The sequence below is a fragment of the Lacerta agilis genome, chromosome 1 (assembly GCF_009819535.1).
Source record: "Lacerta agilis isolate rLacAgi1 chromosome 1, rLacAgi1.pri, whole genome shotgun sequence".
NCBI lineage: Eukaryota > Metazoa > Chordata > Lepidosauria > Squamata > Lacertidae > Lacerta > Lacerta agilis.
Window position 1 is genome coordinate 15,828,311 of NC_046312.1, and position 25,036 is coordinate 15,853,346.

Below are 25,036 nucleotides of genomic sequence, written 5' to 3' on the forward strand. Positions count from 1 at the left end.
AGCATGGCGTGAGGCAGATGGAGAAGATACACGACTCTGTAATTACTTGGTTCCTTGACTGTTGAATGGTCTTAGGAGAAGGGAAGGGCTGTGGCTCAGTGGCAGATCACATAATTTGCATGCAGAAGGTCATAGGTTCAATCCCCGGCACCTCCATGTAGGGCTAAGGTATCCTGTCTGAAATTCTGGAGAGCTGCTTTCCATTTGTGCTAGATGGATAGCGGGTTAGATGGACCAATAACCCAACTAAAGAAGCTTCCCAGTGTGGTGTAGTGGTTAAGAGTGGTGGACTCGTAATCTGGTGAACCGGGTTCACTTCCCCGCTCCTCCACATGCAGCTGCTGGGTAACCTCGGGCGAGTCACACTTCTCTGAAGTCTCTCAGCCCCACTCACCTCACAGAGTGTTTGTTGTGGGGGAAGAAGGGAAAGGAGAATGTTAGCCGCTTTGAGACTCCTTAGGGTAGTGATGAAGTGGGATATCAAATCCAAACTCTTCTTCTTCTCCCAAGTTTCTAACGACATGGCATAAGAACATACAAAGGGCCCTGCTGGATCAAACCAAAGGCCTCTCTAGTCCAATAACCCATTTCCCACAGTGACAAACCAGATGCCTCTGAGAAGCCCTCTAGCAGGACACCAGCCCCTCCAACTGTCCTGTTTTTACCAGGACACCCCAGAATTACAGAAGCTGACCCAGCTTCTGATTCCATCTCAGGATGTCCCAGGATTTCAGTTAAGGGGGACCAAAAGAGCACGGAACCGAAATACACATGTGTTTTGGTTTCACTCTCTCTTGGTTCCACACACTCTTTGCTTCCTGTCCATCTGGTCACCACATGCCACAGACGCGCAAGGAGGGGTGCAGCTTCCTGAAGTACAGTGCTGCTTCCAGAAGTACATCGCTGCGGCCTTCCCCATGCATGTGTACCAGCGAGTGGGGGGGCTGCTGGTTGTGTGCGGGTGAGTGGCGGTTCAGAGTGGCACACACTGACAGGCACACACATGCACGAGCCAGTAAGGTGGTGGGCAAGAGAGTGGTGCCAACAGCGTGGTTGTATGTGGGTGTGGGTGCAAGCGGGCAAGCATAGGCGCCGTAGTTGTGTGGTGGGGGTACAAGTCAGAAAGCATTGTTGGCATGATTGTGGGTGGGGTGCAAGCTGGCAAACTTTGGCGTTGGCAGCGTGATTGGGCAAGAAATGCCTTGATTCCTTTTTGTGAAATGTGGGAGCGTATGCGGCAGCAAAGTCAATTGAGAGGACTCGGTGGTATGTAAGAATTTCCTCACAAGGTTGAACCAAGATCTACCTTCTCCAGAATTCTGGTTCGTGCAGAAGTTTACATTCATCAACCTACCGAGAAGGATCCAGTGGGTGGGCAGACTCAGTCTAGGAGGTCCTTCACTACCGAGAGAGCAATTCAGTGATGTGCCACACCGGGCAGCCACACACAGATTCCTCAGTAGCAATTTCATGGCCTACGTCAGAAGTTGCCAATGTGCTGTCTTCTCATCTGCCCTCCGAGTCATTCACTAGAGCCCATTAGGACCTCTGTTCCTGTTGAAATTAGGCTTGAAAGAAGCATTCCATTGTAGCCAATAGAAAAGGGGGGGAGGGACCCACAATAGTTTCTCCTGTTTACCGATGTCCTTGTGGCCCCCCAAAAGGTTGGCAGTCCCCTGTCTTATATAATGATGTACTGTATATCACTGTGTGTTCCGCACCTCTGAAGGAGCTGAATTATTGGTCTTCTTCTGTGTGTTAACTAACCATTAATACAAGCATCATGGAATAATTATTACGAGCAGCTGGGATCACAGGCTGCTCTGGGGAAACCAAGCAGAGGCAAAAGGAACTTGAGTAACATATTAAAGAGGTTTCGGAAGCCAAATCTGTTTCTTCCTTTCTTTCCCAGGATTGCAATTTACATAATTCCACACACAAACCCCGCTTTAACACTTACATATTTTTCAATATAAGTTATTTAATATAGTTATTGTGCTTGGGTTAAAGAGGTTTCATTTATTTGACACATTGGCTTTAAAAACACGATTCAAATTAAGAGGATTGGGGAGAGAAGAACGGAACGGAGCAATTTATATTAATGAATTTCACTCTCTCTCTCTCTCTCTCTCCCTTGGGTAGTGAAAAATGTTTATGAACTTATTTTTCTCTGTATCCTAGAGAGCTCCACATGATTGGGGTGGGGCACCGAAATCTTAAAAACTTAAATATCATCATCTGGATTGAAGCTCTTCAAAAAGAATACCTGTAATGAAGATTTTGTTATTATTTTTATAAGACCACAGAGACCAATTTACATATAAGAAAGACTTCAGAACTCCAGACACTCCTTATACCAAAAGCTGTTTGGGATGAGCAATTTACATGAAGACTTTGCATGAAGAATTTACATGCACTTCCAATTCTGTTCAGAAGCAGATGTGAACTGTGAATCTGGGTGCAAATCTAAAAACATTTTGTTATGCTTATTTACAGCAAATAACTTTCATGGTATGATCATGAATCTTCATTATGTGCTTTAAAGGAGGGGTGGCCCTCCAGACGCTATTGAACTCCAGCTTCCATGAGCCCTAGCCAGCATAGTCAAGGTTCAGGGATGCAGGGATTATACCCAACGGGTGTCCCAGAAAAACAGGGACATCCCATTTGTTATGGTGAGAGGACAGCAGCCATCTTGGTTGGTGTGATCTTGCATGATTTCATGGCGCGGTTTCCCTCCAAAAAAGCATTTTCCCCAGTCTGCGATCTCGTGCAATACCCCAAAATGCACGTTTTGGGGCACCATGCCCCCATAAAAGCACTTTTGGGTGGGAACCATGGCATAAAATTGCAATAAAAAACAGGAACATGGCGTCCGGGAAAATGGCATCTCATATTTTGGCTTCAAAGTGATGGAGGGTATGAAGGAGTAGTACTTCAGTAACATCAAGAAGGGCACAGATTTCTCATCCCTGGTTTTAGCCCCATTTGCACCACACATCTAAAGCAACACATCTAATCATGGCTTCCTCCCCCCCTCCCCCAAGAATTATGGGAGTTGTCATTTACAAGAGATGCTGAGAGAGTTGTTTGGAGACCCTAGTTCTCCTCACAGAACTACAATTCCCAGAGTTCCCTGTGAAGAGCGATTCACTGTTAAACCAGCCTGGGAACTATCGTGAGGGTAAAATGCAGAGGGAGGAGAACCATGTCTGCCACCTTGAGCTAATCTGAGGGAAATGAATGTAGTAATAGAAGAGTCTAGGGAAGCCAAAGAACAAGGACAGCAGGCAGGTCTCCCCAGAGGAAAATGTTCCAGATCCTGGGTACAATCGCTGAGACTCTTCATGCACCCAAAATCCAATTGCAAGCCAATCTGTTCTAAACCAAATTTCTGTCTTCTTTATTGATTTCCTGTGAGGTATGGGGGGAAACGGATGCTCCTAAAATAGATTGCTGCAGTTTTTCACAATTTAACCTTGAATGCATCTACAAGCTGCTCCTTGGACATGGCTGAATGCTGCTCCTCTTCCTACTGAAATGGCAGCCCTGATTAGGAGGACTAATGAGATACAGAAATAGTCCACAGGAAAGCTCTGCAGAAATTATGAATAATAAAAAGAACAGAAAAGCTCAGTTGCTGCACAGGCAAAAATTGCAATTGGCTGATTACCCAATACAGCCCCTAAACTAAGTACGTAGCTGGTGGGCATCAAAAATGCTTTGATCAGTAAAAACTCTGATAAAATGGGTTCTGTATATCCATGACGACATTGGGAAAGGGCTTGAAATCAATGGTTCAATCTCCGGCATATCCAGGTAGCCTTGGGAGAGACTTCCTCTCTGTAATTTTGGAGAGTTGCTGCCAGTCAGTGTAGGCAATACTCAGCCAGATGGACCATTGGCCTAACACGATATATAACAGCTGGCTGAGCCTAAAGTGAAGTTGCAGTTAATGCGCACGGATTAGCACAACCAACTGGGAATTGTGTAGATTGTAATAAGAACCTGCTGGTTGTTTTTTAATTGTCCATCTGTTTGTTTTGCGAATAGATTTTATTCATACGCTTGCACACTGCCCTGGAATTTTTTGATGAAGGGTGGGTAAGATTTTTATTAAAGTTGTGCTTGTGCTATAAAACAAACAAGCAAACAAACGGGGGAAAGTACATCTTTTGTCTCCACTTTCAGTACATAGAGTCTTTTTCACAGTTTGTTTACATGCAACTTTTGTCATAGACATCTTGCGATTGGGGTGGAAAGGGAGGGGAGAGAGGGAGGGAGGGAGGGAGGGAGAGAGGGAGGTGGGGTGTTGTTCTTTTGTCCTATTGCATAGTGTTAGTGTGGGGGTTTGCATCAGCATCAGAGCCTTGGTGGATCAGACCAAAGATTCATCTAGTCTAGCATCTTCGTACACAACCGGCCAACTAGATGCTTTTGTGAAGCCCCCAGGCGACATCCCTTCCTACTGTCACTCCCCAACTTGCTTTGTGTTATATCTGGACTATGCACATCATCCAGACATCTTCCGCTTGTGCAAGTCCTTTGTGCACGCTTAATAAATGTGTGTGATGGTTGGTGCTTATGCACAGTCAACATTCAAATCACTACGTACCACACACTAACTGAAAGAAAGCCCTGATGATACCCAATGAGTGCCCTCTGAACCCGTGATCCCATGCAGGGTGGAATTTATAAGAGGAAAGCAGACAAACCAATTCCCTTGTTTAGGTGATAGGTAAAAAGGTAAAGGTAAAGGACCCCTGGACGGTCAAAGGCGACTATGGGGTTGTGGCGCTCATCTCGCTTTCAGGCCAAGGGAGCCACCATTTGTCCACGGAAAGCTTTCTGGATCATGTGGCATGACTAAATAGCTTCTGGCGTAACAGAACACCATGATGGAAACCAGAGCGCACAAAATGCCGTTTACCTTCCTGCTGCAGCGGTACCTATTTATCTGCTCGCACTGGCATGCTTTCAAACTGCTAGGTTGGCAGGAGCTGGGACAGAGCAACAGGAGCTCACCCCATTGTACAGGTTCGAACCGCCAACCTTCCAATTGGCAAGCCCAAGATGCTCAGTTCAGCCAGCCAGTTGAGTACTTCTGTTTACATTATAGAGGTTGCCCTGTTGCCGCAGAGACAAATGGGGTAACCTAGTTGGAAGCAACATCCCCTTGTAAGGTAGACGAACAAAAGCCAGAGTTTTGTGTGAGTGATTTGGGGTGATGCTGGATGCTGGAGACACACATACATGTTTTGCTCTGCTGTTGCTTGGGGCTTCCCAGAACCCTAAGGAGGAGGCAAGATCTGTTGGGGTGTCCATGCAGTGAGCCTCTCCATCCTATGCTCAGCTTGCATGTTGTTGTTGTTCAGTCGTGTCCGACTCTTCGTGACCCCATGGACCAGAGCACGCCAGGCACGCCTATTCTTCACTGCCTCTCGCAGTTTGGCCAAACTCATGCCAGTCGCTTCGAGAACACTGTCCAACCATCTCATCCTCTGTCGTCCCCTTCTCCTTGTGCCCTCCATCTTTCCCAACATCAGGGTCTTTTCCAGGGAGTCTTCTCTTCTCATGAGGTGGCCAAAGTACTGGAGCCTCAACTTCAGGATCTGTCCTTCTAGTGAGCACTCAGGGCTGATTTCTTTGAGAATGGATAGGTTTGATCTTCTTGCAGTCCATGCAAGAAGATCAAACCTATATATGTTATTTACATATATATCAGCTTGCATATATATGTAAATAAAACCATATATCCTAAAAGCACCCCAATTTCCATTGAATCAGATATCAGTTAGTCCAGAGCTTTTCTTTTGCCTAACTCAAGTTGCTGGGTTGGGTGGGTGGGTGGGGGGGTTGCCCTTGCCTACAAAATGTCAAAAAAACAAAACAAAACCATGAGATACAAATTTCACAATAGTACCGTATACAGAGCAGAACGCTCTTTTATGTTCAGCTTGTAGTTTTCATTTGTCTGATTAAGGGGGGTTGGGGACTTGTTATTGTGGAGTGTTCCCATAATGTATAACAAAAAGAATGTGATATGTGCTTCATTTAACAAGAATGGATGTGGACCCAAGTTAAGTATTATACATTCCGACAGAGTTCCATGAGAAAAATCAAAATAAATGGGGCTTAAAACTCCCTAAGTTTGACCAGATCAACTCATGTAGTAGTAGTAGCAGTAGTAGTAGTAGTAGTAATATTTTATTTATACCCCGCCCATCTGGTTGGGTTTTCCCAGCCACTCTGGGCAGCTCCCAACAGAATATTAATAATAATTTTTTTAAAGAAATAAAACATCAAACATTAACAACTTCCCTAAACAGAGCTGCCTTCAGTATATGTTACTGCACACACTCATCTTTTCCCCAAACAAAATAAAGTCATTCTTTCTTTCTGTTCCCCTTAAAACATCAATAGGATAATCTTGTGTATTGATGTATTTGCACCAAGCTTATGCTAAAGCCTGCAGTTGAGTGATCAGATCACATTTTACATGTTTATATTTACAGCCCTCTTTTATTACAAGGACCTCAAGGCAGCATACATGCTTCTTCCCGACCCATCTTATCTTCACAAAACCCCTGTGAGGTAGGTGAGGCTGAGACACTGTATCCCAAGGTCACCCAATGAGCTTCATGGCTGAGTGGAGATTTGAACCTTGGTCTCCCAGGTCCTAGTCTGACACTCTAACCACTACACCATGTGCATCAGCCCAAGAGGCACTTGAGCCTATGTAGTGTGATGTCCTGGATCTGCTGGAACCCCTTGTGTTTACTCAAGAGATCAGGGTTTCCAGAACCCAAAACCTATGGTTCTGGCATAGTATAGGGTCCAGATATCATGAGAAGTAGTAGTACCACTCCACTATGCTTTGGTCATTTCTCACCTGTCCTGTGTCCACTGCGCAGCAGTTTAAGAAAGATACTGACAAACTGGAACATGCCTGGAAGAAGGAGACAAAGGGGGTGAGGGACCAGAAGACCAAGTCCTTTGCAGAGAGATGGAAGAAGCTGGGTCTGTTTCGCCTGGAGAAGAGTTAATATGATTGCCATCTTCAACCATCTAGAGGGCTCTCACCTACGGTATTAGCCAGAATAAAGCAGTCTGAATCAGTGTCTTGGTGGAAATCAGTGAAAGGTCCAGGAAAATCCAGATGTACAGCAACCCCTGTCAGAAGTCTAGATTTTGATGAACTTCCTTAAAAATAGCTCCACAACGATTTTTTAAAGTTCAACATCAAAACCAAAAAAAAAAAGCTCAACTTTCGTGTCCAGATTTTCTGTAGCTCCTGAACCAATAGGTGGGGACTTCCAATTTTACTTTAAAGCTCGGCAGATAGCAGTCGTGGTGGGTTGGTAACATGACATTTCTGTAACACGGGAATGAAGAAGCTCATGGGGACCAAATGCATCCCTCCTGGCCCCTCTATCTGGGTCTTGGTGTTCTTCCTTGGCCATATCCCTAGCAGGCCGTCCTTGAATGTTTTTGCCTGGCTAGACTATGTCTTTGAAATCTCATCATGCCTACCGCTTCTCTGGATAGAGGATAGAGAAGGGTGTGTCAATGTGTAGAAAGTAGCCTGTTTTAGAAAGATTTGAGTCACATCTACTGCTCCGCCCACTTTTTCCTGTGGTCCCGCCCACTATTGGCCTATGCCCTCCCTCCCCTCCCCCCACAAGGTGGTCTGGAAGGGAATGGGGCCCCTGGACTGAAAAGAATTCCCCGCCCCTGCTTTAATATCTTCAGTTGGGTTTAAGGAGGAGAATCCATTTTGGAACTCTGGCCAAGAGCTTCTTTCTGCTTCCTTTTCATCTGTTTTTTGCTCCTGTCAGGAAACAGATTCCTATAATAGATAAATGCCCTGAGGTAGATTGAATACAGATCAACAACTTGTTTTCCCTGACCCTTGCAAAAAGAAAAGTGTGTATTATAGCATCTTCTGTGCCCAGAACTTGTCTCCACAGGCTACATGTCTTGGGCTCTGGCAGTTACAGCAAAACAGCAAAGCTCTTTAAGCAAATAGCTGGTATGCTACAGAATAAATAGAATGCATTGCTAATTACCCTTGATGAGATCCCTAAATGTCTTCCTGAGAGCCAAGGTGGAATAAGCATGAGGAAGAGATGCTGAAAAACGGGATGCACATCTTCAGGACCTTAGCAGCGGGAGAATGCAGAAAAAGCAAAACTGAAACCAGAAAATAGGATGACCTCTTTTGTGTGCAGTACTATAGATTGTTTGTTTGCCTCTTATAATTCTTGCTTTTCATAAAAGTATAACAAAGTGGTATACAGCATACAATGTTACAATGAAATCAGCAAGCACATCTATATTAACACTGCTTTTTTTAAATACAGTGGTACCTCAGGTTAAGAACTTAATTTGTTCTGGAGGTCTGTTCTTAACCTGAAACTGTTCTTAACCTGAAGCATCACTTTATCTAATGGGGCCTCCTGCTGCCGCCGCACGATTTCTGTTCTCATCTTGAAGCAAAGTTCTTAACCCGAGGTACTATTTCTGGGTTAGCAGAGTCTGTAACCTGAAGCATCTGTAACCTGAAGCGTTTGTAACCCGAGGTACCACTGTAAAAATCTCATCAATTAATGCAGTTTTGTTAAAAACAGAAAATAATATTGCAAAGGCCTGTCCAAACAATACCGTTTGCAGTAGACACCTGAAAGAAAGCAGTCGGTTCCAGTCAGGGTCTGCCCACCCATGAGGCAAGCTGAGGCATTTGCCTCAGGCAATGAAACCTGAAGAGGCAGCAGGCCTGCAGGCACCCTGACTGCCTCCACCGCTTCCACCTCTATCAGAGAAGCAGTGGCGGCAGCAGTGGCTTCCAGTGAGATCTTGCAGCTCGGGTATGGGAGGCTGCAGTATCAGGGCGGCACCTTCCCATTTCGCCTCAGGTGGCGAAATGGGACGTGTCGCCTCAGGTGGCTCCTGCTGAACTTCGACTCAGAGGGAGTTCCGTGGGGCAGGGCCTGCTACCCAAAAGGCTCAGTGCCTAGTGAACATGAACCAAACATTGGAGGCACAAGGAACCACCAGAGGGGCCCCATCAGAAGATCTCCGCAACAGAGAGATAAGGAGCATAGTTGTTGCTTGATGATACATCTCACGTCATCCTATAAGGCAGGAGCCAGTTTGGTGTAGTGGTTAAGAGCAGTAGACTCGTAATCTGGTGAATCGGGTTCGCGTCTCCACTCCTCCACATGCAGCTGCTGGGTGACCTTGGGCTAGTCACACTTCTCTGAAGTCTCTCAGCCCCGCTCACCTCACAGAGTGTTTGTTGTGGGGGAGGAAGGGAAAGGAAAATGTTAGCCGCTTTGATACTCCTTCGGGTAGTGATAAAGAGGGATATCAAATCCAAACTCTTCTTCCTCTTCTTCTAGACGTGCCGATGCACCAACTGGTGCCTGCTGTAGCACCCACAAAAGGTCTCAGTAAAATATCCCCTCAAAAATCCACAAGTTTGCTCTTCCTGCTCCATTCCTGTTTGCGTTGACTCTGCAGCTCCTACCCTGAACAAGCTTTACGCTTTAGCTGTGATTCCTGCATTGCCGGGGGTTGGACTAGATGTCCTTTGGTGTCCCTTCCAACTCTGTAATTCTACGATTCCAGGTGTGGCAACCATTTTGTGTTGCGCCACACCTCGGTAGCAGCCATTTGGGGTTATGCCATGCCCCCTCATGGCAACCAGTTTGTGTCTGGCACCTGCGGCACTCTCTCAAAATTTCAAATGTGCCCACAGCACCTCAAATCATTCAGTTGTAAAATCGGGAAAAGGGCTGTAAAAGCAGGTAACTGACAAAAGCATGAAACTTATAATACTGGTGCCCTTTTCAGCGTGTTTCAGCTTCTGTCAGCTCTAAAGTGCTGTCAAGAAAAACACTTTCTAATTGGTCTGCAACCCCCATATAAGGACATTCTGGGCCCACTGGTAAGCAACAGTTCGAGACCGTTGCGTCTACTTCTTCCTTGTGTTATTCTGCTCTCTCCTCCTGTAGAAACTACAAAGAGCTCGTCTACAATAACAGCTGGCAATTTAAAAAAAAAGTTGTCGTCTGATGACTTTGCCCTGTCATTCTCCCACATTGAATAACCCCTTCAAATGGTCAGATGCCTACATATTGACATCCTGAAAAATGCTCAAACACTAATATTCTTCTGGCTGCAGACTGCATATAGCAGGGGTGGGAGAGCTGGCTAGGGATGAAATTCTGTCTTCTTCTTCCTTCTTAAAGGCATGGTAGAGACAACTTTTAAAGGTCTAATGATGGCCATGATAAATACATCACAAGAGAGTTTCCTATATTTGGTTCCAGATAGAGTTTAGCTTACCCAGCAGAATTCCCCAAAGTTACTTAACCTGTCATGCATCAGACTTCAAGAAACCATTTCTTTTTTTTTCTTTTGCTAATATAAAAGGGAGAGATAAAGGTTTGTTCAGATGCGCACAGTGCTTTTCCTGTCAGATAATATCTTAGAGTTCTCATGTGATGTTAAATAACATTGTCAAATGCAAAAATATATAATGAAAATTAAATTCGCCTATCTCCATGTCTACAAATGTTATTTAAATGCTACACAAGTGCAATTCAGAATATTATTATTTGCTTTGAAAAAAAGATAAATTTTCTTTTTATTTATCAATGTCAGGCTGCGTATTATTTTAACTTTCTGTTAAAATGTAACGGGATTACAAGCAATCACACACTGAGCTGAAGCATTATCCTACAAAGTCCGGAAAAGGGGAACCAATAGGATTCATAGAAATCATAGCATCGTAGAATTGTAGAGTTGGAAGGGACCATGAGGTTCATCCACTCCAACCCCCTGCGATGCAGGAATCTTTTACCCAACATGGGGCTCGAACCCATGACCCTGAAATTAAGAGACCCATGTTCTACCAACTGAGGCCACCCACTGAAGCTGAACTCTGGGAGATTCAGGACAGGCAAAAAGGTGCGCACAGCACCTAGTTAAACTAAGGAATTCGTTTCCACAAGTGAGAGTTATGCTGACTAACTTGGAAGGAGTAGAGTGATCACATTTATGGAGGGTAAGGTTATCAATAGCTACTAGACCCAGTAGCCATGTGCTACCTGCACAGCTGGAAGTATTCTGCCTTTTGGACGCCAGTTGCTGAGACTCACAGGTGGAGAGGGTGTTGTGCTCAGGTCCAACTTGTGGGGCTTCCCAGAGGCACCTGACCGGCCACTGAGAGAAGAGAGCATTGAACTAGATAGGCCTTTGGCCCTTCTCATGTTCTTATGTCCCCTCACCGCATGCTGTGACTTCTGCAGCAGCAGCAAACTGCCACCTCTCACATGTCTAGAAGTTAAAAAGAATTAGGAGGCAAAGCTACAAACCATGCACTTAGCATAAGGTGCAGTTGGGGTTTTTGATTCCAATCTACAGAAGTCATTTCAGGCCTTCCTTAGATAGAGAAAGTAGCCTTTAATCAATTCGTATAAAAAGAAGTAATTTAAAAATCACAAGACATGCATATCTTTTAAAGACGGAGTTGAGCAACGGTGTAATACTCAAGGAATGTGCATTGTTGTGCTAATAAGAAGCACAAGTTCCTGGTATCTCTTGATCAGCCGAGATCATAGCTGTGCAAAGACGACTGAAGGTGACAAGGAATCTTCAGCTGATATTTGGATTTCTGCCTTTGCCAAACGCAAAACGCCAGAATGGATATTCTGTGTTTCCAGAGGTCATGTGAAGCATATCTGGAAGGCCATGGCACCTTTGAGTCCCTGGCTGATCATAGAATCATAGAATCTTCTCTAAGGGACCCCTATTATTATTATTATTATTATTATTATTATTATTATTATTATTATTATTATTTCTACCCCGCCCATCTGGGTGGATTTCCCCAGCCACTCTGGGCGGCTTCCAACAAAAATCCCCAAGGGCCAGCTAGTCCAACCCACTGCAAGACAGGAATTTCATCTAAAGCGTCCATGACAAATGGCCATCCAACCTCTGATTTAAGGTGCATCTGGCCTCTTGTCTTTATAGTTTCAGGACTCTTTTTGATAAATGGATTAGCTGCTGTTATTTGTAAATTGGTATTTAGTGAGCTGTTACGAGTTGTGCATTTTAAGGATGGTGTTATTTGATGCGCTCTTTTTATCTTATTTGACCACTCCATGGTTCGTGTAAGGGGTAGTCTATAAATCATCCAAAGAATTTATAACGGTGAATATAATAAGCCAATGAGCATGTAGAAATGAAGGGAAGCAAAAATGTTCTATGGGGATGCTATTCTGTAAAAGCAGAAGGCTTAAAATCCAGGGCAATCCTTAAAATAGGGGATGAGCCCTCTTGCTTTACAAAAGGGAAAGAGAAAAAGCGACCTGTTTTTACATTGCTGTTATAATCTCCCCATGAGCTATCAGCTTTCTATTAACCCATCACCGTTAAAAGCTGAGATTGCAACAAAATTGCCAGCTTTGAGCAATCAGCAAAGTAGTCGTGCAGCAAATCTAGGGCTCTCCATCATTTTGTCAAACTGAAAATAGAGCTTCCTTCTATAGAATTAAAAATACAAAAATAACCACTATTCATCAAAGAGGCTATTTTAGCTGCTATAATCAACTGGACCACAATAGATTAGAGAAGGAGCTCGTGTTATCCTCCCAAGTGTAAAAGCGCTACTTCTGCTTATGAGGTCTGTAGCTACTGTTAATTTACAAACTATCTCCGTGTTGTTTAAGCTCACAACACACTTTCCCCAATAAGATATACAAGTGTGAGTCTCATCTCCCTCCGTGGGACTTGCGTTGCTGGGGGTGGGCTAAATGCCCTTTGGGGGTCCGTTCGGACTCTACAGCTCAACAAGTCTATGACTTTCTTCCAAGTTATTTATATATTTATTTGCCCACCCTTCAGTGTAAGGTCCCAGGGTGAGTTGCAACAATCAAAACAAAATATTTAAAAACAAAAAACAAAAAACAGTTTAACAACAACAGGGTACAAGGTACCCAAGGAGCACAAAGTAACATGCTGAGTTCTTCCTCTCTTGTCTTTTGTCTTCACAACAACCCTAAGAGATAGTGACTGGCCCCAAAGTCAACCAACGAGCTTCTTGGGGATTTGAAGGCTGGTCTCCCAGGTCCTAATCTCTAACAGTCTAACCACTACACCACATTGCCTTTCAGGTTCACACGGGTTTGGACTGATTTTTAGGCTGCAATCTTATATCCATTTACCTGGGAGCAAGCCCCATTGAACACAGTGGGACATACATCTGTATGGGCATGTACAGGATTGCAGTATAAATGTGGCAGTGAATGCACACTGTTTAGATCTCAAGATTTATTTACTATAATCCACAATAAGAACACATTGGGGATCTGAGTAAAATGAAGGTTGAATCATAGAATTGTAGAGTTGTAAGGGATCATCTAGACCAGGCATGTCCAAAGTCCATTTCGGGGGCCTAATTCGACACGCCAGTCGGTTTAATCCGGCCCCTGTTGCAGTTTATTTCCTGGGGTAAAATCCTAAAAAAAAACTCAACAACTCCAACCCTAAAAAAAAAAAAAAAATCTCAACAACTTCAATCCTAAAAGAAGCTCAGCAACTTGGTTGACCCTTTGTTCGGCCCCCACGGCCCTTCACATCATCAAATCTGGCCCTCTTTGAAAAAAGTTTGGACACCACTGATCTAGACCAACCCCCTGCATGCAGGAATTTGCAGCCATACCATATAAGGATTAAACCTGCAATCTTGGTGTTCTTTGCCTTGAATTGAATGCATCCCAAACGCTCAATGACAGGTACATAGAATCACAGAATTGTAGAGTTGGAAGGGACCCCAACTGTCATCTAGTCCAACCCCCTGCAATGCAGGAATCTTTTGCCCAACACAGAGCTCAAACCCACAACCCTCAGATTACGAGTTTCATGCTCTACCAACTGAGCTATCATGCAAACGTTTTTGCTCCGGCGGCAAGCGTTTGGCTCGTGTGGTGGTTAGGCACTGGCTTAATTTTGAGTGGGGGAGGGGAGGTCAGCCATCGCCCGCCCCTCCCATTGTCCGTTAAAGGAATTCAGGGCCTGGATCCTGTCCGAAGTCTGCTTGAGGGGCTAGGGCCATGCCAGGCCTCTGGGAACACCAGGGAGTTGCTGGCGGGTTCCCCCGAAGCAGTTACCCTTTGGGTGGTTTACCCTTACAGACTTCCTGCAAAGGGGACAGGAGTCAGATATAGTTTTTTGCCAGTGCCTAAGCCAATATTACTCACATTTGTAATTCTATAAAGTTGTGGCCAAAATTTGCCCAATAACCTTAAACTTAAATTCTGTGTCTGTGTGATGTTCTTTATTCAATGGGGGTTGGTTTGAGGGTCTTGACACGGAAACGTTTCTACTCTGAATTGCATATTTAGGGTAATTTTGAATGACATGGATAGTTCACTTATTTAGTTTAGCTATTGCCAAACACTACGTGTTTTCTATCTCCATTCCAGGAAGTTTTCCAACCCAAAATGCTTGTAATAGGGGGAAGCATGCTTTAAAATATACATTTTTCTTTTAATGGCAAGCAAAGATTAATTATATTAGGGGAAATAGCCTGCCCGAATTGTTTATATTCGGCAAAATTCCATACATAAATGTGTATATTAGGAGAAAGAAACTCTTGAATGCTGACAAATTTTCTTCAGGACTTAAAAATAAATAAATCGCAAGCTGATTAAGGAAATGTGGCAAACAGAACTCAAAATTGGGGAAATGCGAGACTGAAAGAAACTGAAATTGTCCGATTCATTCATCCCTACCCAGGTGATTGCAGGAGATGAATGGAGCTTCAAAACTGTGTGTTTGTCTTCTGTACACCTTTAACTTTCACAACTCTTCAGGTTTCAGAGACTGTGCCAGGGTTCCTGTCTTCTTCCAAGCAAGAAGCTGACTTGTGAAGGTTATGAGTCTTCCTCACTTAAGTGCTTCAGTGGAAGCAATTTGCAAGCTTCGGAATGTCTTTCATGGTATCTTTCCATTAGCATAAAGAGAAAAGGCCAGAACACCATGACCCCATTTATCCAAATAGCCCGGAGGATGCTTAAATCACTTGGGTAATCATAAGTTTAGGTAAAGGAGAAGTACAAATTACACAGGGTTCAACTGTCATGTGGGATGTGCATTTTAAAGGAATGCATATAAAAAAAAAATAGAGAGAAGTTAGTGCCTTGTATTATATTACCTTTCTTAGCCAAACCTGTAGGCATAAGTCACTAAGTGTACAGCTATAATAAGCAGATTCTGTCTGAGTTCCATAGGATTCCCAGTTACAACTGGCATTGAGCTAACCGTAATGGCAAAAGCTCTGAATGGTTTTAGATGTGTCTGGGGTTTTGGCTTAGAGAGAATGCTTTTACTTAGTAGTCTCAAAATCCAATTTTGCCAGAGACAAAATCAGGATGTTCTTGGGAGTGACATCATTGAATTGCTGATATTGTACAATACTGATTGCCAAAGAGGAGGCTATGTGGTTTGCTATATAGTAGGTGTTCAGTTTAAGAGCTTCCCATGCATTTTCTCTGTGATCCTTGCAAAAAAAAAAATGTGGAAAGGTAGGCCATTATTATTTTCCCCATATTACAGACAGGATGGCGGCAGCAACTGTGTGTGTGTGTGTGTGTGTGTGTGTGTGTGTGTGTGTGAGAGAGAGAGAGAGAGAGAGAGAGAGAGAGAGAGAGAGAGAGAGAATTGTGTTCCTAAGCCTTGTGGATGAGGTGATAGGATGAAAACGGAAATATGAGTGGTGATTGGGTTTATAATTCTGTGTCATAAATCTTAGCTTGTTCTACCACCTTAATAGACACTTAAACATTAGCAATTCCAGATCAGAGCTACAAAGTGAAAACATTGCTTTTGTTGCTTTGCTGTGTTTGCGAACAGAAATTAACATGATTAGGATTTGTTCAGCAATTTTCAATTATTTTACAGAAGCTATGCAAATATTTATGAGGATGTCTCTAAACAGCATGAGCAAATGGAACAAAATCTTTATTCCACAAGGTTCAAACTCCCCGTTTAGCCAGCCAATCTACCACTGTGTTGTTGTTGTTCAGTCGTTCAGTCGTGTCCGACTCTTCATGACCCCATGAACCAGAGCACGCCAGGCACCCCTATCCTCCACTGTCTCCTGCAGTTTGGCCAAACTCATGCCAGTCGCTTCGAGAACACTGTCCAACCATCTCATCCTCTGTCGTCCCCTTCTCCTTGATCTTTCCCAACATCAGGGTCTTTTCCAGGGAGTCTTCTCTTCTCATGAGGTGGCCAAGTACTGGAGCCTCAACTTCAGGATCTGTCCTTCTAGTGAGCACTCAGGGCTGATTTCTTTAAGGATGGATAAGTTTGATCTTTTTGCAGTCCATGGGACTCTCAAGAGTCTCCTCCAGCACCATAATTCAAAAGCATCAATTCTTTGGCGATCAGTCTTCTTTATGGTCCAGCTCTCACTTCCAATCTACCACTGTAGGGGCATTTTAACAAACATGATGCAATCCATCCTATCAACCTACCAAATACTCTCCCCACTGTAATGCATCCAAAATAGATGGGAATGCAATCAGACCTCTGCAATTCATATATATATATATATATATATATATATATATATATATATATATATATATATATATATATATAACAACAGCAGAGGAAGCTGCCTTCTCCCGATTCAGACCATTGGTCCATCAAGCTCAGTATTGTCTGGCAGTGTCTCTCTAGGTTGAGGAATATCATCCAACCATACCTCGATATGCCAGGGATTAAACCTGGGACCTTCTGCTATGGCCTTTCCTCATGGTAAGTACCTGTGTAGTGTGGTGCTAGTGGAGCAGCACATTTCGTCTCATATGAGGGCTCTGACCAGGAACTAGCAAATCTCTCATTTTTCATTTCTCCTGGTTCTTATTTTTCCCCATCTTAAGTTCAGTTTGCCTAGGACGGCCATATGTCCCGGGTGTATGCTGGGATTCGTCCGCTGGAAATGGTGTCTGGGCGTATGGCAGCCCACATCGGAAGCATTGATTTTTTGACGAATTTCCTGAAAAATAGCTCAACAGCTTTTGTGTCCACTTTTCACTTTTTGAATTATGGCAACCCTAGTTTGCCATATTTCCACATCAGTTTGCTCAAAAAAAAATCATTGTAAAAATTTGTCAGCACACTAAAGTATACATTTAAAATCCCATTTTGCCTAATATGCACATTATTTATAACATAATGCATTTTTGTATCTACTTTCACCACTGCAGGCACTTTCGCACACACTTTCTCCAACTATGTGGATTTTTCTGCATATTTTTGGTTGGAGAACTAAATTACAAAATTTCAGAGAAGTGTGAATTACTTAGGATAGCCATGTTACAGTTTGCCTATTGTTTCAGGGACTGCATATCATTGGCAGGTTTGAATTCAAACCAGTAAAGGCATTTCAACTCATACTTTCCTGTAACACTTGGATTGCCATGCACATTTTTGGTTGGAGAGCTACATTGTAGAGAACTAAATTCGAGCCAATGTGCCTTACTGGTTAGAGTGTTGGACCAGGACCTGGGAATGCAAGGTTCAAATGTCCAGTTGGCAGGGTTATTTGCTGTGAGGATTAAATAAGAAGGGGGAGAGTCATGTATGCCACCTTAGAGAGAAAAAATGTGGGTGCAATAACATAAAAAATGAATTTACAAAATTCAGAAAAAAATAGATTACTAAGTCTAGCTGTTTATCAGTTCATGTATTGTTTCAGGAAGCACAATTTGGGCAGATGTGTTTTTATACATGAGCCATACTGAATTTCTCCCCCAAGTCCAAGTTACCCCTATGTTCTAAGAACAAGCCACTAAAACCAATTTCTTCTTCTTCTTCTTATCTGGGTCAGTTCCTCAGCTCTCATTAACGTACACATCCCCACTTTATATCTGTTGCATGCACTCACTTGTGGCTTCCGGATCTTATAACCTCTCAAAAATTAACATCCAGGGGAACATTAGAAACCACTGTTTGCTCACTCTGAGACGGCTTCTTTACAGGCGGAGTGAATTCTGAGCCGGTCTGCAGAGCTAATAACCTGCCAATTACACTCCCATTATTTTGCCTTCTCCCCTTGAAATTGTTCTGCTTGAAACAAGGCTGGGTCTCCTTTTTGTGTGTGTGTGTGAAAAACATCAAGCCGAACTAACATCATGGGTTTTATGATGCATATACTATGATTTTGTTTGGAGCAACATGACCTGTCATTGCCATAATTGTCCCTCTTCTGTTAACCAGGACAAAGCCAATTCAATCTGTGGGTGGGTGAGAACGAAGCAGAAATCACTCTCTGACGTGCTTTCAAATCACCCCGGAGCTGCTTAGTGTGAGCAGTTTGCCACTTTCCGATTTTAATAATCTCCTTTATATCATAGCCCTGTGTTCCACACACATGGATAATTAACCTTGATATTTGTTCAGGGCCCACAGTACAAATAATTCCCCACGCTGTCAGTTATCAGTGATACAGAAGGTGATGATGGAAGGGCTGTGTCATATTGATACAAAGCAAGACATTTGGGAGAAGACTGGTGCATACTCTGGTTTGCTTATCATACCTAATCTTTCATGTTTCATTTTAATAGTAAATATTGGAGGGAGTGGGGCCCTGAACTTCTCGAAGCAAGAAAGCTTCTTCTAAGAAAGTATAGGGATAGTCAGCATGTGGCACTGGCAATGAAAATGTTACTGTCGCAAAGTGAAGACTGAAGAGGCGACTGGTTTTTGGCAAACTCAGTTGGTTGCTAAAGGGCAATGGTTTTATTTATTTATCACATTCATGCCCTATCTTTACTCTGAGGATGCTCAAGGTGGCAAACATAGTTCTCCCTCCAGCATTTTATCCTCTCAACAACCCTGTTGGGTAGGTTAAATGCAGAAGTTAGGTTGTTGGGAAGATAAAATGGGAGATAATCCCCATGGAAGAATGTCAGGATAGATATGTAATAAATAGAAGTGCTTTGACTCCAAATGTCCACCAAAAGCAGGGCTTCTAACCGGAGGGTTGTATATTCAACTAAACCCTACTCAGAGTAGGCCTACTGAAATAAGTGAACCTAATTCAGTCATGTCCGGTAACTTCAGCAGACCTGTTCTGAGTAGAATGGCATTGAATAAGAGGAGACTGAGAGGAGATATGATAGTCAAATATCTCAAGGGCTGTCACATGGAAGATGCAGCAAGCTTGTTTTCTCCTGCTCCAGAGGGTAGAACTTGAACCACTGCCTTTATGTTACAAGAAAGGAGATTCTAACTAAACACCAGGAAAAACTTTCTGACATTAAGAGCAGTTCGACAGTCAAACGGACTCCCTCAGGAGGTGGTGGGCTCTCCTTTTATGCCATGTAGGAAAGAACCAGTATGGTATAGTGGTCTGAGTGATGGACCAAGAGTGGGGAAACCCAGGTCCGTGTCATGAAGTTCAGTCATGAAGTTCACTGGGTGTTCTTGAGCTGGTTACTATCTCACACCCTATCTTATCTCACGGGGCTGTTGGGATAAAAATGCAGGGGTCAGGGCAACACTTGTGCTACCTTGGTCTCCTTGGAGGGAGGAAAGGCACAACAAGAATGGAATAAATCAATTAAATAAAACCACATCTTCAGCCATGCTTATCTCAGACGGATGCTGGGGAGACAGGACACTGGTGAATTTCAGATAAAACTGCTGATATACTTAATCAAGAGTAAATATTACTACAAATTCCACAGAGCTCACAAAGTTTAAGGAACGTTTCCCTGAGGAGACCAGAGTTGTCGCCCGTAGGAATATAAGTACATGTGGAGAGTTGTGGGAGGGGGAGGGAGGTTAAAAAAGGGAAAGGAAGATAGGGAAGACACAACTGCAAAAAATGACACTCTCATGCAGGTGGAAATGAGGAAGTCTTTTTCTGAGTTTGTACAGCATAGATAGATAGGTTAAAATTGCCCTACATAATTAAATGCTCTGCCTACAGTGCTGCCTTGGGGAAGCAGGCTTTCAATTATGGTGTGCCTTCCAATTGGGGATTCTTCTTTAGTGAGATAACAAAAGTGTTTCCTCACCTAGAGGATTTAGGCTTCTTCTTCTTCTTCTTCTTCTTCTTCTTCTTCTTCTTCTTCTTCTTCTTCTTCTTTTTAAAAAACCCTCCATAATGTGAAACGCAGTGTAGAATGGAGACCTCAGCCCCTGTCCTCAATGAACTTCTAGGCTGAAGAGTAATTGTACTATCTAGACTTGCACTAGCATCAATTCCTTTTCCTTTAAAGAAAGCAGGTGGGACGCTTGGAAAAATTGGCTACTGGTGCAGTGAAGTACGAGAGAACAGAAATCCACATGGATTATTGGGTGAACATTGCAAGCCCAGTTTCTGTTTTAACAGATTGTGAATTGTGCTTCCATTACTGTGTTTATCTTTTTAATGTATAGTTCTTTTTATTTCCTTTGCTTTACATTACGGATGGTATCCTTGGTGCATCTTTGAGTAATGAAGATAGCAATAAAGAGAATGGGGTGGGAAAAGGAAGGTTGCTTCTAATGCTAATATAGACATTGTAATGTATGCAAAAGAAAGTCACAGCAAATGGCCTTAAATATACACCCTTCTTCTTCTTTTTCGTATTCGTATAATTTGCTGAATTTTGCACGTGCCTCTTCCCTCAATTTCTGTTTCTTTCTCTTCCACCCCCAAATCTGAAAATGTCATCTAGAGAATTATAGAGTGTATAGATGTGTGTGTCAGCAGAAAGAATAGATATTTCAGATCCCAAGACACTTCAGGTGAATACCCTGCTTTGCAGAATTAGCACGTTTCAGCAAACAAGCCATCCATATTGAAAGCAAATGTGTGGAATGGATAACCTAATTTTGTCTTTGCAGACTCCCAGATTTAGCAAATGGCTGACTGTAGAGAACCAGTCCAGTCTATTTTCACAATAACTCTTGCACACTAAAAAAAAAAAAAGTGTGTAAATGAATTATTTGACTGGGAAACAACTGATTCGAAAGGGAACCTTAAGCAATGGGCTTCAACATTCTTCATCCTAGGGATCGTCCCAATGACATCTACTGATAAGAGGTGGTCACCAAGCCAGGCATTATTTACTAAATTCCCAGTTTGTTATCTATTCTATACTATCAAATTTTCAGCTTAGCAAAGGAGTCGGTCTCCTTTTACAGTGCCAGTGGCTGACTGGGTCAGGCTAATGCTGGCAGTCCATCTGTTGCCTCTACCAATGCCTTTCCTATCTAATTCTAGACATAGAGAATTAGGGTGTTAGGTGAAGGCTTGTCTGGAACCCTTTTCTATGCGGGTTAGAACTACGAACACCCAAACATGCAGTTTCCCTACCTGCAGCCTGAAATGGTACAGTCCAATCATGTGATTCAGCAGCCATGTGGCTCAGCTTCTACCTGCTTTATAGACTGAGAACTTTGTTTCAGGAGCCTTGGGACATTTTTAATCCAGCTGTGCAGGTCAACTCGTATTTTACTCTGGTGGTTTAGGAACTTCCATGGAGTATACAGGTTTTCTGTAGGAACATAAAACTGCACTTTGGATCAGAGGCTGAAATAATGGCTTGTAATGTGTCTACCATGAATGGGAGAAAAATTAGGTACGGTTGTAACGTACATGAATTTAACTTGTGCACATTTAGCTTTACACACTTGGCAAAAAAGAGTCTTTTTTAAAAAGGGGGGGGGGCGGGCATCTGGGGGAAAAAATTTGGCAACCCCACCCGCCACTGAATCCACAATACACAATTTGGGCTTTATGCACTATCCCCAGAAAGGCAACCTGGCATAAAGTTGAGCATTGCCTGTATATTTTCTTGTCAATGAAGGTTCGACCTATTAATTACAGACCAATTCCACCTATCCAACTTTGGAATCAGACTGAACAGATGTGTGAAAATGCCCCATATCAAGGTTTCATTCTTTTAAAAAGCAAAAAGAGTGTGCTTTCAGTTCTCCGTCTTATGCTGCTTAGTGGGGAAGAGAACACAGCAGAGGAAAAGAAATATTTGGAAGGGGGGAAATGGCATTTCATACAATTGCTCTTTAGCCAGTGTGGTGTAGTGGTTAAGAGTGGTAGACTCGTAATCTGGTGAACTGGGTTCGCGTCTCCGCTCCTCCACATGCAGCTGCTGGGTGACCTTGGGCTAGTCACACTTCTCTGAAGTCTCTCAGCCCCACTCACCTCACAGAGTGTTTGTTGTGGGGGAGGAAGGGAAAGGAGAATGTTAGCCGCTTTGAGACTCCTTCGGGTAGTGATAAAGCGGGAAATCAAATCCAAACTCTTCTTACCTTGGGGAAACAGCATTTGACAGCTCGTGTTGTGAGGGGAAAGATGTTGATTGAATTGTCTTTGTACGCAGGGTCAACATTACGAAGAAGAAAAAAGAGCTTTAAGCCACGAAATAATAGCCCTCAATAACCATTTGATAGAAGCCAAGGTGACAATTGATAAATTGTCAGAAGATAATGTAAGTACTTTGAATAGTGGCTATTTGTCATGATCACGTATGGAAATATATGTTATCTGAGATTGTGGGTTGCTGGATTAACTACTCTGATTCAACTATCCCGCTTACCTGTATCAGTGTGGCTGCTTTAAGAAGTTTTGTCTATTAGTTCAGGAGTGGATAACATGTGGCTCTCCAGATGTTGTTGCACTCCAAACTCCATCATCATCATCATCTCATTTATATATATATATATATGAAATTATTTTACATCTGCTTCATTGTCAACGCTTTTATTGCCCTTATCCTCTATTGTGGAAATTGCTTTGGAAATTGCTTCGCAGGAAGCAATTCATAAGTTAATTAATTAAATCCCTAACCACTGGCCATGCTAGCTGAGGCTTCTGGGAGCTGGAATACACCAACATAAGGAGGTCCGCAAGTCCCCCTTCCCTGTCCTATTTGTTGTGTGTGTGATGCGGGGGTGAAAATCACCAGAACTAATCCAGAACTAATTTAGGTGTTTCTTCTTCTCCCCCACCCACCCCCAGTCGGTTGCTGCCAAAAATCTTTTATGCATGAGAAAAATCCACACACATAGGTGGCACCAGAGGAAGGAGGTGACCCCCCCCCCAAGGTATAACTCACCTCTCTCTATCCTCTACCTCTTTTGTTGGATCCTTGTGGTCACTTTGCATAGGCAAATAATAATAAAAAACTGAACCATAAATTGGAAATTGAAATAAGACAGTGCTGAGCTGCAATCCTAAGGATGGATCAAGAGGACTTGCTTCAGGGAAAATCTTTACTATGGGAGCTAAACATACCCCCCCCATCAATGTACTGTACTGTTATTTCTCTTTCAGAAATATAACATGTGGGACAAGTCTTACCCACCCCCAGAAATGCATCTGATCTCTTCTAGGTGTGTTCCCTCCCCATGCAATATTTTTTCGTGGTCCTATCACTGACCACACAGTGGGGACACCTAGAATCATAGAATCATAGAGTTGGAAGAGACCACAAGGGCCATCTACTCCAACCCCCTGCCAAGCAGGAAACACCATCAAAGCATTCCTGACAGATGGCTGTCAAGCCTCTGCTTAAAGACCTCCAAAGAAGGAGACTCCACCACACTCCTTGGCAGCAAATTCCACTCTCGAACAGTTCTTACTGTCAGGAAGTTCTTCCTAAGGTTTACGTGGAATCTTCTTTCTTGTAGTTTGAATCCATTGCCCCGTGTCCGCTTCTCTGGAGCAGCAGAAAACAACCTTTCTCCCTCCTCTATATGACATCCTTTTATATATTTGAACATGGCTATCACTCCTTAACCTTCTCTTCTCCAAGCTAAACATAGAAGACCCCTGCTGCATTCTCCAGTCGAAGCATGGTGGTCGCACCATAGGAGCCAACTCCTAGGAGTCAAAGTCCCTTCGGGGGGGGGCCCAATCAATAAAATATTTGAGGGGGCCAGTCCTTCCTCAAAGTTCATAGGCATTGCCATTCAACTGGTGTGTGTACACCGCATCTTGTGATTGATTATGCAGGGCAGGGCTTGCCTCCCCCCCTCCCCCCGCCCAATATTTTATTCAAATTGGCACCCCCGGGTAGCACCATTGTTAGCTGCTTGCATCACCCATACACACCCAGGCTACACAGGGATGGCAATTGAATTTATGCAAACTGGCACAGTTAGCCTCATTGAAACAAAACACTCCTGGCTATGTTGAATACCATGCAAGGAGTAGGTTTTTACTAACAAACGGGGGGGGGGGCGTAGTCTCTCCATTGGCCCCAAGCTGAATTTTCAATCACAGTGCTAATTACATGTGTGAATCAAGCTGAAAGATGGAAGTGATAGAAGAGCAGTTCTTCAGGCCAGAAAGCATGTGCTCGTTCGATTCAAAATCATTGTTCTCATTGTTACTCAAGAAAGATTCCCAGCAGCTATACTGGTTGAAGTAAACAGCATCCCTCTGCCCTTTGAGGGGCACGTGGAACATGTTCAGCCCTTGAGGCTTCTCCTGTTTTCTCTCTGGATCCTAAAAGTAAGTTAAATTAAGGAACAAAATGGAAGAAAAGTCTCCCATCGCTTCTTCCCTCTTTCACCGCGGCAGCACCACCACCACCACCTGGGACAGGACAAGATAGGAAACCTCCCTGCCATGAACTTCCTGAAGTTAACACAGCATTCCCCAACCCTGTGCCCTCCAGATGTTGTTGGACTTAAACTCCCATCAGCCCCAACCAGCGTGGCCAGTGGTCAGGGACGGCAGGAACTGGAGTCTAAAACAGAAGAGCAAAATAAAGAAGAAAAACTCAACTGGACCAGCCCAAATTCCTATTTACTCCATCAGCCTGTCCTCACAGTGGCCATGGGAAGCCCACAAGCAAGACTTGCATGCAACAGCACTCTACACAGTCCTCATGACCAGAATTGATTGATAGCTTGATCACCCCTGAATTTTTCTATTCCCTCCATCACATATTCTTTCAACCCCCCAACTAGGGCCCCTGAAGATCTGGAATTC

General features: G+C 43.4%; 1 protein-coding gene across 5 annotated transcripts in view; it reads left to right on the plus strand.

The window, feature by feature from the left end:
• BEGAIN (brain enriched guanylate kinase associated) overlaps window positions 1-25,036 on the plus strand; it is a 182,105-nt gene that overhangs the window by 150,558 nt on the left and 6,511 nt on the right. For all 5 annotated transcript variants that reach the window (XM_033139700.1, XM_033139690.1, XM_033139681.1 and 2 more), the window contains one exon: window positions 22,419-22,526. In XM_033139700.1, coding sequence (XP_032995591.1) covers window positions 22,419-22,526 — 108 coding nt within the window. The remainder of the gene's footprint in view (window positions 1-22,418; window positions 22,527-25,036) is intronic.